This window comes from Anabrus simplex, chromosome 6 (assembly GCF_040414725.1).
Source record: "Anabrus simplex isolate iqAnaSimp1 chromosome 6, ASM4041472v1, whole genome shotgun sequence".
NCBI lineage: Eukaryota > Metazoa > Arthropoda > Insecta > Orthoptera > Tettigoniidae > Anabrus > Anabrus simplex.
The window spans coordinates 152,491,173-152,508,915 of NC_090270.1; the positions used below are offsets into that span (position 1 = coordinate 152,491,173).

At 38.9% G+C, this 17,743-nt stretch overlaps 1 protein-coding gene across 1 annotated transcript in view; it reads left to right on the forward strand.

Annotated features, from left to right (window-relative positions):
- The window catches only part of LOC136875908 (protein ELYS), a 90,683-nt gene that overhangs the window by 70,114 nt on the left and 2,826 nt on the right, over positions 1 to 17,743 (forward strand). The window contains exon 6 of the mRNA XM_067149527.2: positions 13,484 to 13,664. Coding sequence (XP_067005628.1) covers positions 13,484 to 13,664 — 181 coding nt within the window. The remainder of the gene's footprint in view (positions 1 to 13,483; positions 13,665 to 17,743) is intronic.

Sequence of the window (17,743 nt, forward strand, 5' to 3'; positions counted from 1 at the left end):
AAGGAGAGTTTTATGCATGTATTGTTGGTGCTTAGCTGCTCGACTTTCCACAAACACTTTAACCTGAGAAACCACACCAAGCATATTAGAATCATTTTGCCATAGGGCCAATTGCTATTGTTCATTTAAAATCTTGACAGTATATTGATAAGTCTTTAAAACCTACACTCTTCTTCCAACTCAGCACCATAAATTTCTTCTTCTTTTTCCTTCCGTTCTCCTTTCTGTTTTTTTTTTTTTTTTTTTTTTTTTTTTGTAAATTTCTTAAGCCATCTATCTTGATTTACTAATTTCTTTCAGTATTGATAGTTTACTTATGTATAGACAAGGAAGGGTTCCACCTTATCAATACAGTTTTTATTGTAAGAATTAGCTTACAGGACCGGTTTCGACTTAGTCATCATCAGCTGAACATGAATACCTTTACATATGTGTCAAGCATTAATTGGTATTGCCCTTTGTAAAGGGAGATGCCATAGGAAAGCATCATGTCTGAGTGTCCAAATTGGGCATATTAAGTGTAAAATGATTATATATTATAATTTTGGCATTCAGGTACTTGGGTATAAAGCTATCTTCTTCAGGACTAGAATTTGTCTATGAAACCTAACCTAAGCTTAAATCTAAGTTACAGATACATTAAACACATTAGAATACACAGTAAATGTTAAAACAGGAGAGTTTTACGTATCGTTAGATCAATACGCCAATCCCAATTACAAATGAAATTACAGAAAAAAAACTAATATAATTTTCAATAAAGCCATCCCCGCCTTAAAAAATGACTACCTCAAAATAGTAACACACGCCATAGTACCGTCGAACGACACGCCCAGCTCCACCCCTACCCCCACAACAGCAACACTCCCTACCCCTCCATCCACTCCCCTCGCAGCAGCAGACACAAACTTAAGCAGAACGCGAAGTAGTACACACCAAGCTTTCAGATCAAACACAACCCAGCCACGACAACAATAGTGAGTACACATTCACATCAACACACACAGGCATTTTCTTCAGCTTGTAACTCTCTACTCACACTTTATATTCGTCTTTCACAGATAATATATATCAGCACACAGATATAGATGAGGAAGGAGCCACCACTAAAACTCTGCATCAGAAAATCTTACGTATGACCAAGACCACATCTGCTTCCAATACTTAAAGAATATGATTCCACTCAAAGCTGCACATACTTACTTCTGTCTATACAATCGGATTTTGTTAACAATAGAAGCTTTTCACCACACATACAAGTGAAGACATCATTTAAGTAAACAATAAGACTTCTTAAGAGAACTACAGCATTGCCTACGAACGCAAATACTGAATTATTTACAACATTGGACTCAAAAACGAGAATGAAGATACACACAAGACACACATATTCAATTCCATGAATTGTTTTATACTCGTTATTTTAATGGATTTTAACATGTACTGTGTATTTTAATGTGTTTAATGTATTTGTAACTTAGATTTAAGCTTAGGTTAGGTTTCATAGACAAATTCTAGTCCTGAAGAAGATAACTTTATACCCAAGTACCTGAATGTCAAAATTATAATATATAATCATTTTACACTTAATATGCCCAATTTGGACACTCAGACATGATGCTTTCCTAAGGCATCACCCTTTAGAAAGGGCAATACCAATTAATGCATACCCAAGTACCTGAATGCCAAAATTTCATTTTACACTTAATATGCCCAATTTGGACACTCAGACATGATGCTTTTCTACGGCATCTCCCTTTAGAAAGGGCAATACCAATTAATGCTTGACACATATGTAAAGGTATTCATGTTCAGCTGATGATGACTATTTAAAGTCGAATCCAGACCTGTAAGCTAATTCTTACAATAAAAACTTTATTGATAAGGTGGAACCCTTTCTTGTCTATACTTAAGCCATCTATATTCATTGTGCCTGTTTCTGTTTGCACATCACTGTCTATGTTTACATAGTCCTCAGCATTGCAGTTTAAAGCAGTTTCATTAATGTAGTTTGGAAATTCTTGCTGTTCATCCTCATTTTCCTCACTATCAATAACTTTTACAGCCACCTTTTTAGCATATTCCTGTACCGTAGGTCACGAAATGTGACAATATTTTGTCCTGACACCAACAAACCACTCCCACACTATTTCATTAATGTCTTGGTTTTCAGTTTTCTTATGCTCTCTTTTTATTTTTCTATTAGCACAGTTTTTCCACTGCTAGAAAATTTCCATTATCTTTAAAATCTTGTAAACTTTGCGTTGAACATCTTCATAATCTGCATTACACTCAATTTATTTAGTGTAGATGAATCACTTTTACTTTCATGTTTAGATCAAAAACAACTCTTGCTTTTGAAGCCATAAACGACTAGTGCCGAACTATGTCAGTAATGTAAGTTTAGAAGAGCCCATTTAAAAACTAAACAGGACAGAGATAAAGACAGGCATTTGTTGATTGACAGCTCATTAAAGCAAGAATTGGGGGAGGATTGGACAACAGTAATCAGGCAATTATCCGTACACTTTAACATGTAAGTTGGAGAACAAAAGACCTATTTGCCCATTCTTTACCTCATTAGCTACAGAATCAACTGTTACATCAAATAAGGTAGACTTTCACAAGGGTGCCTGAAAATTTTCTAAACTTTGCATTCCAGAACTTGGAAATTTTCCATTAAAATTCTTACTTTGATTTCTGTTGTCCACGGTGACACAGTTTCCATTTGTTGAAGGGAATTTAAAACGCTTTTTTCTCCCCTAAATTCACGGGACTGTCAAATATTTCTGTTTAAGGCAAGTTTCTATTTACTCAAGGGTCTGTTGAAGGCAGGTTTTACTATAATTCAATTAACAGTGAATATTGGTAAGGTGAAACCATTAAATTTGCCAAAAAAATATGAATGTAATGAAATACTCATAAAATACTAGCTAAATGTATCCTTTATTAACATTATAATACAGTATAAAGTTTGATCTTTGTTATGCACTTTTCATGTTGTTTACCTTCTACACCTATCTTAAAAGAAAGTTGAGTTACTTCAAAGGACATCAAAACAGATTCATATATCAGAAAGGTATATTTTTTTGAATGTGTCATTGTGTTATCTTAAATGCGTAATATTTATGTCATATATCAAGACCATACCAACCCATCGTCCATGTCGTGGGAGATGGGCAATGTCATCAAGTAGGGAAGAGCCTGTGCGGGGGTGAAGTACAGTGGGGACTGTGTGGGCCCCAAGACCGCTACGGTAGCTGTGAAGACCGTACAGGAATCTTGAAAAAGATGGTGGCTAACATGGCTCTGGTGAAGTCACAACAGGCCTAGCAAGCCGGTGATGGATATTAACTCGCTTTCAAGGAAACGAGGAACGATAAGCCGGATGGATGTAACAGACGACGACCCTGGCGAGGAACAGGACCGGAAAAGTAGAAGAGGTTGTAGACATGATGGAAAAAAAAAAACTGGACGTACTAGGGCTGGCAGAGACTAAGTGGAGGAGTGAGGGTAGGAGAGAGCTGCGGAATGGTTTTTGGTTGTACTGGATAGGAAATGTTGAGGGAAACCGAAATGGAGTAGAAGTGCTAGTTTTAATTTAATTTTGTGTGGCTATTTCTAGCCGAGTGCAGCCCTTGTAACGCAGACCCTCCGATGAGGGTGGGCGGCATCTGCCATGTATAGGTAACTGCGTGTTATTGTGGTGGAGGGTAGTGTTATGTGTGGTGTGTGAGTTGCAGGGATGTTGGGGACAACACAAACACCCAGCCCCCAGGCCATTGGTCTTTGGTTAAGACCATAGTCAAATGTGGTGCTGTGGAGACATATGAAACATGCCTTCAATTAATAAGGCTTCACACCACTAGGTGTTTTTTTTCACAAGTTGCGTCTTGAAGTACAGTATTTATAAAACATTGGTTATTAGATAGTCTTTGAAAAAAAGTTCTTATTGAGCACTGATATGTATGAAGCAGACTACTGTATTTACGCGAATAATCCCCGCACCCTAACTTTAGGAAGGCTGATTTTGAAAAATAATGCCAACATTGACTCAAATAAAACCCGCACCCCAATTTCGTGCCTCATTAAAAAAAAAATATGCGGGTATTATTCGCGTAAATATGGTATATAAAAATGTTACTCTGTCCTTAAAATCTAAATACTTTGGATTTTGTTAAAATAATATTAGAGTGCTATCTTATAATTACTGAGTTAAATATTACAATAATTCTGACACATGACTAGCAAGTTGTAATTTAACATTCTTGTTGTTGAATAAAATTGACCTTGAATATGGAGGGGAAATTCTCTCGAAGATTATTGTTACTTAAAGTTGAATTCTTGGGCTTGTTTGAATTGGTAACTTCATATGTTGAAATGAAGAAGTTAAAGATTCCATTGAAGTGAAAATGCAGGGAGGGGTTCTGAAAGAAGAAGAAGAAAAGAAATATTCATAACAGGTTGTGCAAGTAGTGAGCATTTGGGCAGAAGTATGAGGGGGTTGAAGGAAATGTGATTGAGGAGAGGAAGTAGGGGAACAGCGTACTTGTTAAGATACGTTTTTCCACTGGGTGCAAAAAAAATTGTTAATAATACCCTCAGTTCCCCTGAGACCAATTGTTAACGTAAAAAATAGTTCCACCTATAAAACTTTGAGATTCATTCATACGTTTTTAAAGAAAGATTACACCTTTTCCAACAAATTCTCAGTTAAAAATTCTATAGATTTCTGTAAAGCTTCTCTGAATTTTCAAGGGTTGGGGTAAAAGTCATTGCAACTAATTTAAAATTATTTTTTAAAAAGATATGTGAGTGGATCACAAACTTCTGTTTGTTGCGTGGAAGCTATGCAGGCATAGAGTGTATTCACAACAACAGTGGCTCTGCTGGTAGTAGCGCAGAGAGCGTTGTGAAATTAGTTGTGTGGCGAGCATTGTGCAAGATGGAAGTAACCCATGTTGAGCAGTGCGCATTCATTGAAATAGCTGTTCTCTGGGGAGAAATGTGGGAGAATATCACAGTGAATAGGTGGAAGCCCTTGAGAATAATGCCCTTCCATACTGTACAGTAGTGTGGTGGGTAGGAAAGTTTAAGCAAAGACGCATGGCAACCAGTGATCATCAATGCTCAGGACGACCTGTCAGTGTGTGGACCAACGTGGCACGTGCCGTCATTGAACAGCTCCTGGAGGAAGGCAGACCATGCTACTGGAATTAGAAAGGGCAGGTTGCATTGAAAAATGCACCACCCACAGGATATTGCAGACAGAGCTGCAACTGCGCAAAATCGCATCAGAGTGGGAACCACGTGCTTGATGGAAGTTCAACGATGGATGCGATATGCAGCATGCTCTGACCACCTGGCACGCTGGAAACGGGACGGTGACCACTTCTTCTCATGAATAATTGCAGTTGATGAAATTTAGGCCAGGGCATACGAACCGGAACTGAAATGTCAGTCCATGGAGTGGTGACATGCCGGATCACCAAGGCGGCAGAAGTTCCGTGCCATCCATGCTGTTCTTCCTCGTAAAATTTATGGTGATCGTTGTGTATGACGTCAGGGATGCCATTGTGTGCCACTTCTTTCCACAAGGCAGAACAGTGCGTGCAGAGTACGACAGATCTTGTAGACAGTGCAGTCATGCTGCACGACAACGCAAAACCACATAAAACAATGTGTTTACGGCAGTAACTGCGACGCTGGGGATGGGAAGAATTGGAACACCTGCCGTACTCCTCTGACCGTTTGCCCTGTGACTTTCATCTCATGCGAAAGGTAAAGGAACCACTACGTGGTAGGCGGTTTGCGACACAATAGCACATTGCCAATGCTGTGCGACGACAGATGACCTGATTGACACATGGTACGGCAAATGACGACACAGGTGGTATTCAGTGCCTCGCACATCGTTGGCAGCGCGTGGTGAACTTTGCAGGGGACTACTTCGAGGGTCTTTAGACACAGTTTTGTCATGTCAGCTGTATGTGGGCTGTGCTGTACTTGAGGTGTGCTTGGCTGTAATTTTGCATCGTAAAACCATTATTGTCCTATACACTACCGTAATAAATATGTGCCGGGCTGAGTGGCTCAGACAGTTGAGGCGTTGGTCTTCTGACCCAACTTGGCAGGTTCGATCCTGGCTCAGTCTGGTGGTATTCGAAGGTGCTCAAATACGTTAGCCTCGTGTCAGTAGATTTACTGGCATGTAAAAGAACTCCTGCGGGACTAAATTCTGGCACCTTGGCGTCTACGAAAACCGTAAAAAAAGGAAAGGTAGGTAGTGGGACGTAAAGCAAATGACATTGTTTATTAATGAATATGTGAGGCACAGTGTTTGTGTATTCTTCAGTGTGCACACACGTAGTTTCCTTCTCATCCTTTCATCTGTATATGTCACATTTTCCAACTGGGTTGGTATCTGCAAGAAAGAAAATGGTTGCAATGACCCTTGCGTTACAATAACAACTCAAATCAGTTATAGCCAACGTCTAATAGACGGGTGTTGTCTTCTGAGCTGTTAGACTGTGTTTGTATTATTGATTTGCCTACTCTAAAGGAGGCCTTTTCAACACATTCTGGTGGTCAAAAGTTATTGATCCCTTATGGAAGTGGAGGCTCGGGCATTCACTGTTAAGTCTGGAATTCTGTGGTTGGATTGCGGGGTTGAGTTGCTACTTGCTGCAAAATACTGGAGTATACTCTAAGCACAATCCCTCCTACTTGTTATTGTACTTTTGTATGTTAGTTGTGTGTGTAATAGTGCTATTAGGAATAATTGATACATTGGAATTAATTAATAACAAAACAACAGTAATTGTTTGAAATCAAGATCTGATTACATCTTACAATGTTTCCATTATTTTTCTGTATTAATGCAGGTTCTTTGCAGGTAGGTTTTTGTACAGAATTACATTTCTGTAGTAATTTGTACTTTCACACAAACTCCACATGTATCGCCAATACAATGTTTTCAGCTCCCTAGTGACCATGGTCAGTTGTTGACCATCAGCTCAAATTTGATACACAAGTTTCGTGCTGTTCATATATTTATTTAATTAATGTGTTCACTGCTTTGTGAGTCACATGTGACTCATACGGCACTTAAAATGCGATACTGGACGAAATATATATTTTATCCCTGTGCTCTTATGGTGATAATACTGTATAATCCCGAATACCACCCGCACTTTTTTCCCCAAAATATTTCTTCAAAATCTTGGGTGCCAGACGTATTCAAGCCATTCATTCTCGTAAACATTCACTGCGTTTACATGGAGTATTGAAATAGATTCGAATACGGTTGCCGTACTCAATATACCACATGTTAACGGGCATTCAGGTATTGTTGTGTTTTACAAGACGTGTTTTTTAAGTAAGGTCCATTTGAAAATAAGTATACAACGAAAGGTTATTTCAAAAAAGTAAATTTATTTTCAGAAAGTACATACTTCACTCTATTTTTTGACATAGTTGCCAAGTTTGTTCAAACTCTTATCTTACCTCGTTACCAATTTTAAAATACCCTCTTTATAGAAACTTGCCGCCTGCTCCGATAACCAGGAGTTCACTGCCGTTTTCAGGTCATAGTCATCATTGTAATGGTTGCCACTGAGGTGATGTTTGAGGTGGAGGAACAGATGGTCATCGCTCGGCGCAAGATCAGGATTGTAGTATGGGTGGTCTAAAACTTCCCAGCTAAAACTGTCCAATAAATCGCGGGTCTGACCTGCAATGTGAGGTCTTGCATTTTCATGGAGAAGGACAATTCCCGTTGTCAGTATGCCGCATCTTTCGTTTTGATTCGCTCTGCGTAGCTTTCTCAGGGTTTGGCAGTATGCTTCTGCATTGATAGTGGTTCCTCGTTACATGAAGTTGACCAACAAAACACCATGTCTATCCCAAAACACCGACGCCATGATTTTGAGCTGGGACAGAGTCTGTTTGGCCTTCACCTTTACAGGTGAGTGTGTGTGTCTCCATTCCATGCTCTGTTGCTTCGATTCAGGCGTGATATGTGAAACCCATGTTTCCTCTCCAGTTACGATCTGACTCAAGAAGCCGTCACCTTCTTCGTTATAACGAGTCAAGAACTTCATCGCACACTCAAACCTTTGGTTTTTGTGGTCCACTGTTAGAAGTTTCGGGACCCAACAGGAGCACAGTTTCCTAAACTTTAGGTGTTCAGAAACAATGTTGTAAAGCACTGATCTCGACACATCAGGAAATTCGTTTGAGAGACCTGTTAATTTGAAGCGCCCATTCTCACGAATCTTTGCTTCAACTGAAGCCACCAAATCGTTCGTAATCAAAGAAGGGCGACCGGAGCGCTCCTCATCATGGACGTTGTCACGGCCATCTTTGAATTGTCATACCCACTTATGTACTTTGCTTTCACTCATAACAATATCACCGTACACTTCGCAAATCTGTCGATGAATTTCTGCAGCAGACAGGTTCCTTGCTGACAAAAACCGTATCACTGACCGAACCTCACCCGCGGGGGGGCGAGTTGATAGTCTTAAACATTTTGAAAGCACAGAACAGAACCGTACAGGTTAGCTACAGAGCTTAAACTGAGCACAGTTGTTCCCGAGACATGCCTTTACACGACGCACGCGCTTGTTGCAATATGCGTGCGAACTACCGTAGTGTCCACAACAAAATGGACTTTACTTAAAAACCATGCTTTGTAGTTGCGTTCTAGAGAACAAGCTGGCTTGGCAACCAGCTGTAAAAACAGCTAAATCCAAGTGTCGAGCGGCGGTAAATAACTCGATCCCTCATAGGAGCCAACGGTTTCGGGCGGGTGAGTCCCTTTGGGTGGGGTGATGGTTCCCTCAGTGTAGGAAATGACACTGGAACCCATCACCTGTGTCTTTGGCCCAACGGCAAAACGGACGGAGGAACCTCCTTTTTGTGATTCTCATCGGTCGTGGAGGCAGATGAGATCATGCCAGATGGTCTGGCTGTGAAGGCAAAACTCTAGTTTTTTGAGCCTGCAGCAATCTGTTGCAGTCATGTTACTAGAACCTGCATGTCGCATTTCATTTGTGCCACAGGGTATAGTTTCTGATGAAGGCCAATGCAATTTGGCTGAAAGCTCGGCTTCATTAATAAATATATACTGTATAGTGGCTTAAATCTAGTTACACATTTACCGTATTTACCCGAATGATCCCCGCCGTCGAATAATGCCTGCACCCTCATTTTGAAAAAATGAAATGAACTAAAATTCCTTTCATCGGAAGAGTAACTTAGGCATAAACAAATATTTCGTATCACTCCGTGAGGTCCACGTGGTCTTTACGCAAATATCACTGCTATGAAATATATTTTCCTTGAAAATGAGCAAGTAGATCTACTTACGTGACAGGTATTTCATTAATCTGAACTTGTAATAGGCTCGATTCCCTGTAGATGGGAAGATTCATTGTCTCTTGCATCACTAGAATCCTCTCCTAAATTACTTACAAGTTCGTCACTCTCCACTTCTAACGCCCGTAGGCGGCTGGATTATCTAATTGAAAGATAAAATCGCAGCGACGAGTAATATGATCAATATGCAATTAATAAACGTCCGACACCTTTTAGGTTATCTAAAGCTTCCGAACATAACCTGGAATTCCCAACACCTAGGTAGGCCTAAAATGAATTCTCGATTATACCTAATATTTGTATGGTACACAACTGGGTGACTTTTAATGAAGTATGAAGGAATACTGACTTATTTTTTGAGTGATGTACAATGTGTAGGCTATAATTGGTTTTTCATGTTCCCTTTGTTAATGCTTTCTGCCACCAAGTTCTGCCAATAACAATTCACTCTCTTGGAAAGTCATATTAGGCTTCTTTCTCCGTTTCTGCTCAATAGCGGACATAATTTATGCAAATTACTTGCAAACCCCGGATGGAATCAAAAACTTGTTTACAATTCGATAGTGGTGGCAGCACGGAGTCATTTGTTTTCTGTACGTGAGTATGAAAAAATGCGGTTCAAACTGAGATTGAAATGAAAACTTAGTTTTGGTAAACCAAGATAATAAAGTCTGTGGTGAATACGGAAAGGAGCGTTATCCGAAATAATGACATACCTGAGTTTTGAAAATCCACAGAGCTTGATAGCTGCAGTCCTAAGTGCGGCCAGTATCCAGTATTCGGGAGATCGTGGGTTCGAGCCCCACTGTCGGCAGCCCTGAAGATGGTTTTCCGTGGTTTCCCATTTTCACACCAGGCAAATGCTGGGGCTGTACCTTAATTAAGGCCACGGCCGCTTCCTTCCCACTCCTAGCCCCTTCCTGCCTCATCGTCGCCATAAGACCTATCTGTGTCGGCGCGACGTAAAGCAAATAACAAACAAAAGTTTTGAAAATCTAAGATAACAGAAGACGTTGGTGAACACGGGCCTAAAACACTTCTCACGCGTGGTCTCTTTTTACTGGACAGTAACACGACCGATGGTGGATAATTCTCTTCGTGCAATGTAAACACTTGAAATAGACACACCGGCAAAATCTGTAGTTTTGCGATACAGTATAACCTTGTTAATTCGAAGCCTTTGTAATACAGAAATCAGACTTCCAATTATGTGATTTCAAATTAACAGCCATCTTGTAATTCAGAAATGCCAACCCTCACCAGTTTTTGTTGATTCTGCTTTCCCGCGTACTGCCTGCTACGTGATATTGTGGCTTTCCTTAAAATGCTGAATACAAAAGAATTACGATTTCACTCAATTTTCAACTGTGAAACGCACTATAGACACACCAAAGTGAGTGAAAGTGCGGAAAGCTACCCCTGCACGTTCCGGAAGGCGCGTTCTATCGTGACGTGGAGAAATTTTGAATTTAAATTCGTAAAATACTATTAAAAAAAAAATGTAAAGTCAGTTTAGAATTAAAAGTCTGAATAGTTTTCTATTTAAATATGACATATGGGGATAGTTTTTCTTCCATCTACGGTTGCACGAAGCATAACTGTTTATCGAAAACTAGGTGAGCCAGGAGCATGTTGGCAATGTTGACACAAATAAAGCCCGCACCCCAGTTTCGTGCCTCGATTTTTTTAAAAAAATATGCGGGGATTATTCGCCTAAAAATGGTATTTCTGTACGTTAATTCAATGAGCCACGAAATCCTATGTTCATTACATATGTTCATTTAGTGTTTATCTAAATATCCACTTATAATTGCGTAAATCAACTTTTACCAACATGTAGAAGGGGATGTTAACGCACTGTTCTGTGCTACGTGGGGCACGGGTGACTCGTGAACTTTGATTATTATTGCCACTAAACCGAGTGCTGGTTGATCCCTGTGCTGAGGAATGTGAGAACTTGACATAACTTGCAGCTGCCAATCTCATTATTTGAAAATAGTATACTTTATGCCATCCACCAGCAGCCCAGAGAACTACTTCGTAGGACGAGTCACTCATCCTTAATGTCAACAGTGTAAAAATAGCAGTGAACGTGTTAATCATTCTTTCATTTGTTTGTTCGTTCATTAATCTGGAACCCAGATGGTAAGAGTGAATATTGCTGTTCCTAATTACAAAAGTATAACCCTTGTTGTATGTCCTCTTTGTTAGCCACATTTTTCGTATGGTCTAGCCAAGTCGTGAATTTGAGATTCAGCAGCGGAAGGCAATGTTTATATACAGTATATAAATGTGCTGAACAACATTTTGCTACTGATCTATATGCAATGTTGTGTGAAAGTATTAAAGAGCAGAATGTTCAAGGTCATTCTTATAAGGGCGTATAAATGAAAATCTAATTACTCTAATGTGTTGTGTATTTTATGAATATTTTTTCTTTTGCTAAGGCAGTCATGATAATGTTTGGGTATGTATTGGTAATTCTGGAGGTCAAACCTCGTTAAAACATTTCTGCAAAGGACAAGGGAAACGTATGTTAAGCGAGAAAACTTACTAATGGATATATGAATAAAAACTATCCAACAGGGATTTGGAAACACTAGATACAAGTCTTTCCGACATGAGGCCATTTTATATTATATATCAGCGGGTGCAGTGACAACTATAGGCCTACTATTTCTAAAAATGAGAGGAAAGTTTTAAAAGGTGTGAAAAACAAGAGAGAACAAATATGAAAATCTTTTCTGCTGGGGATTATAAAATAACAAGTACCAGTACACTGAATGAAGTAAAAACACTAGACACCAAATGTGAAAACATATGCACAGGGGCCAACAACAATATCGAAGTATTATTGTAGATCACACTCTTTCTAAAACAAATGTTAGCAGGAGCCTTTTATTTCGGAGCAGGGGGTTATTAAATATTATTTTCTGGTCACACTCTTAGGTGATGAATTGGAGGTTTCACTCAATCCTGTGCAACTGCGAAGAATTACTTTGGCCACTATGTTGAATCAAACAAAACTTTGATCGACTTGAGTGATCAAGATATTGATTCTTACAGGGAACCTGAAATATTTGTTTTGAATGAGTAAATTTATAATATCAACTTTATTGGTATTGAGTGATCGAGTTGAAACTCGAAGGTGTGAGTTTCAATATTTGCGACCCTGTGTGCTTATGTCAACCCACTTTCTGACATATTTTAATTTTGTCTTCATTATTAAGGAATTTTACAACAATTTTCCATATCTATAATCAAGCAAACATAAGACAGGTATGCACCACGCTAGTCCGTTTGACACGATTATGTTCCTAATCCAGATACAGGCTACCGTATCATGAAGCAAATATTCACTACAATTCACTGTACCACTCAACACAAAATACATGTCTACCTTCCGAATGGAATGCGAAATACAAGCTCAAACAGACTCACTCTGCTATTCAGCAATCTCGGTACTAACTGGCAAGCAAAATTGAACATTCCTGAGGCTAATGGTTTGCTCCCCGAAAGAGCAGTTTATCCTTTGAAGTTCAAGAAGGCCTTTTCCCGTATTCACGCAACCAAATTGGAAATCACGTTTCTTTCAGAAGGGATGAAAAATACAGTAACAATTTCAGGTCTAGCAAAAATGTGATCGTACTATGCAGTAATAGTGGTATTTTTTTATTTAGATTTAATATGATGAGAATCGAGACTTCGAATTGACAACGTGCTAAGCGGGAAAGCATGTTAATGAGGAACACACTAACAAGGTTTCACTATATAGATTGATAAACATGAAAGAAGATCTGTAAAATACTAAATAATTATTGCTAATTACTGTATTTAATTTTTTATAAGGTTTGAATGTAAAAAAAATGTATTTTGTAAAGGAATCTGCATCATTCTGCATCAGTATTATCTTCCATTTATTCTGCATCAGTACTATCTTCCATTTTAAAATATGGCTTCATTTGGACTGTTATTTCATTTGTGTTTCTGTAGAAGGGTTTATCTTGTTCCCTTGGATGACTGAAGTCATGTTATGCTGTTGAAGTTTGTTTGACATGTGCAGTGTTGTATATATTCTTAAAATAGTTTTGAATGTTAACAGGGAATGCCTTTATTGCGGATGAATTTTTGTTGCTGGGACCTGGAGGACATACTCGAAAACTCTTGCCAAAGAGAGAAGTGGCTGTCACCTCATTGATGTATATCCGCCGTTCTATTTCCCTTGTCATAGGATTCAGCATGAGCAGCTTCCAGATATGGAATCTTTCTAATCTTTCACTCAGGTAACTCAAGTAACCTACAAGCGTTAAAAAATCCAGAACAAAAAAAAAAGTTAATCCAATAAGGAGACTACTGTATTATAGAGGATTTTATAATAATGGCTGTACATGATCAAAATTGTCCTATCAGACAATTTCCAGACTCTGGCAGGATCTGTTTCAAACATACAATTTTCCATTTCCACCACCTCTTACTGTCCTTTTTGTGCCATTTTTGTTGTGTTTCCAAGCAACATTTAAATTAATTTCTGTTATCCTTTTGAAATGTATGGGATAAGCAATCATTTTATTTTAAAAATTACGAAGTTGATTCTGATGCATATATTGAGAATTCGCATTCAGGTAATATCAAGGAACAATCATTTTTTAATATTACCTTGCACATCTGAATAATTCTCAGATTTCATGAAGTAATATTTTTATGGAACATATCTTTGTTTTATTAATATGTTAACGTGCCTGTTAGGTCATCAGCCCAGAGGCTGGTTGGATCCTCAAATAGCTCCACCAAAGGCTATGCAGTTATTGGAAAACTAATGGCAGCACCAAAATAAGGCATACTAGGCAAGAAATTACGTAAGAATTACGTAAGAATGCGATACACCTCAAGAGCGCATCATTGATTTCAGAGGTTTGATTTTTCTCGCACCTTAAAGGTTTTCAGTTGTTACGAGATGTGAAGATAATGAAATGGAACGGCGCATAAGTCACGCTTTTTATTTTCATTGTTTTCATTGTTTAGAGAATCTTGGAAAATCATAAAGCAGAGAGTGGCCACAACAATAGTAAGGAGACACGGCGCATTTCGACAGCTCTGCTTGAAGACGGAGTGCGTTTTGTCAAATGTTCGCACTTATAAAACGTCCACATTATGTCCAGGGTTAGATGTTTATATGCCCCCCTTTTTTTCGATCGTAGTGCCGCTGCTGAACAGGTTTTCGGCACTTTCCTCAGGGTACTGTAGAGTAACTGGGCTTTCAGGCAGGAATCAAAACTGCTCCTTCTTAACACAAATTTAGTACCCGGTACCGTATTTTAAATATTATCGTACAGGATTATGTTAGCGAGACCAGAACAAATGTTGCACCTTACGTTAAAAAAGAAAGCCATGGGATGTCTTGGGATTCCCTATTACTGTTTAGGTCCTAATGTAAAATTGGGAATTTTACGTTTTAGTGTTAAATTACCAAAAACCGCATTCGTTTTATTTGCGCACGTTACGTTTAAATGGTTTGTATCATTTCCAACTCGTACTGACATGTGCAGCGAGCGCGTTTTCCAGATGATCTCAAGATCATGAATAACCGTAATTTCTGAAGTTTGTTGATTTTTTTTTTTTTTATCTTTCCAATTTGATTGGATTAGTGATGGGCAGAATTGAATATAATGCATTCGAGAACGTTTGAGAATCGATACTTATATTTGAAACCATGTTTTCGAGTTCAACATAACCTTTAAAAGTCGATGTAGGCCTAATGTATGCAGCGGCGGTACAAGATTTCCAGAAACTGCCTACGAACATAAAGAAAATAGTGCAAAATTGAACTTGAATATGAACTCAAATATACGTAAAATAATGTATAATTCTCTCATATATATATTTTTTTCACAAACTTCAGATGATACAAACCAAAATGTTATGCTGTAACATTAGAAGTTTTTATCATTTGAAATACAAATATTTCTGAAAAAACTGTTCAAATTTATGATTACTCATTCCAGAAATATTACAGTGACAATGGATGTAGGGGAGGATAAATAGGCTATATATCTAGTTCAAACGGCTTCCATTTTACAAACCAGAAAAAATAAATAGAACGGAAAGTTATTTTTCAAAGCCTTCAAAATTTATTTGTAAATCAACTCAATTTTCAACAAGTTTTTATTTTTCTAATGCGGTCATTGAGAACGTAAGAATGTTTTAAATATTATCTAAATAGAAGTAAATTTACTTGCAACAGTATTGAACTTCAACATTTTTATTAGATTTCAAGGCCGAGAGTGTTCGTCGGAAGAGCGCGCCGATTGAGGGTTAAACTAAAAACATTTATATGCACACAGTACACCATAACTGACAAAGAAAGGGCAGCCAGGTCGGAAAGATTGAAGGAGGTCTGGGAGCTAAGAAAAAATATAAGCCAAATTTGTAGTTAATACTCTTAAGACTTAAATGTATATGGTTTGATTAAAGTGCTCCAATGTGCGTGTAAAATAATTTTTAAAAAATAACTAGCTCTGGCTTAGATTGTTCTTTGAAAATAAATCAATAAAATAAATTTAGTCAAATAAATAAATGCCTGGGTACGCCCTAACAAATTTGTTTGATAACAGATAACAGACCTATGGTATTTGCTGAACCTGACTATTTGCTGAAGGCACATATGAGGGCCATCCGGAAAGTAGTACCCGTTAGCGCCGCATGAAGCGCTGACGACTCGGGTAGCCGCTGGGCAAAGTCAGACCGCGTCAGTGGCTTGCCTGCCTGCTCTGTGCAAGGTTGCGTGACGCTAGAATTGCCTGTGATCGTTTAAAATGTTTAAACAAATTGAGAACCCCGCCAGTTGTGAAGTGAGGGCCGTGATTAAATTTCTTAATGCACGAAACATTCGACCTTGTGATATTCATCGCCAATTAATGGTGGTGTATAGCGACAATGTGATGGACGAGTCGTCTGTTCGGCGCTGGTGTCACAACTTCAACCTGAAGAGGGGGAATACACGCAACGAGGAGCGTTCAGGGAGACCAACTGCTGAGCGCAGTAGACGAATGCGCGAGGAACGATCGGCACGTCAAAATTGATGAACTCTGTGAACATTTTCCTTATGTGTGTGGAACAATTGTTCATGAAATTGTCAAAGACCATCTGCATTATTAAAAAATCTGTGGTAGGTGGGTCCCTCACGTGCTTACAGAGGAGCACAAAACCAAGCGTATGGCTGGAGCACTGACGTTTCTGGGACATTATTCCGATGGAGACTCTTTCCTGACTCGCATCATTACTGGGGACGAAACATGGGTTTGTTATGCATCACCTGAGATTAAAAGACAGTCAGTGGAGTTGCATCATGCTCATTCACCAACCAAACCAAAAAAATTGAAGACAGTTCTGTCCACCAGGAAACTCATGGCAACCGTTTTCTGGGATTGCCGACGTGTACTACTCATTGATTTTATGGCCCGTGGAGACACAATTAATGCTGTTGCGTATTGTGAAACATTAAAGAAATTACGGCGGGCAATACAAAATCGAGGTCTGTTGTCTACAGGCGTCATTCTCCTTCATGACAATGCCAGGCCTCATGCAGCTGCGATAACACAACAACTTTTGCAGCAATTCAAGTGGGAAACCTTCGACCATCCCCCATATAGCCCGGACTTGGCCCCTTTGGATTTTCATCTCTTTACGAAGCTTAAAGACTTTCTGGCGGGAAAACTATTCGACAGCGATGAAGAACTTAGAGCCGTGACTACGTATCTCAATACGCTGGAATACAAAAACTCGTGCCACGTTATGTCAAATGTCTAAATTTGCTTGGAGATTATGTGGAGAAGTAGTGTAAAGTATGCTCTTTCCAATAAAAATGTGTATATTTGTTAATATTTACTCCTGTGTCTTTATTGCGCAAACGGGTACCACTTTCCGGATGGCCTTCGTACATAGGGAAATGTGGTTGCTAGATGATACATCATTTTCGCATACTGCATCTTCATTGTACACTGTTAAGCCTTTTAGCATGTAGTCTGCAAGCCTCTGCAAATTAACTAAGTGCTTCCATAATCCTCTATTTGTAACCAGCTCTGTAGTTTATTTTACACTGACCAGAGAAATTTTCAAATAATATATTTATTGCAGCCAAATAGCCATAAAGAAAGAGAGAAAAATAATGCATTTATATACACTGTACTCGCGGGGTTGCGCCTTGGATTGCATATTCTTTGTTTTTGTTCTTTTGATGCAGCGTTCTACGTGGTAACGTTCGCTCATGTATCCACATAGTTTGCACTTACATGTCTCTGTCGGTTCATGGTGTGAGGTGTTGGTACAAATTAGATGGTGGAAACCATGTACTGCCAGTCTTGTG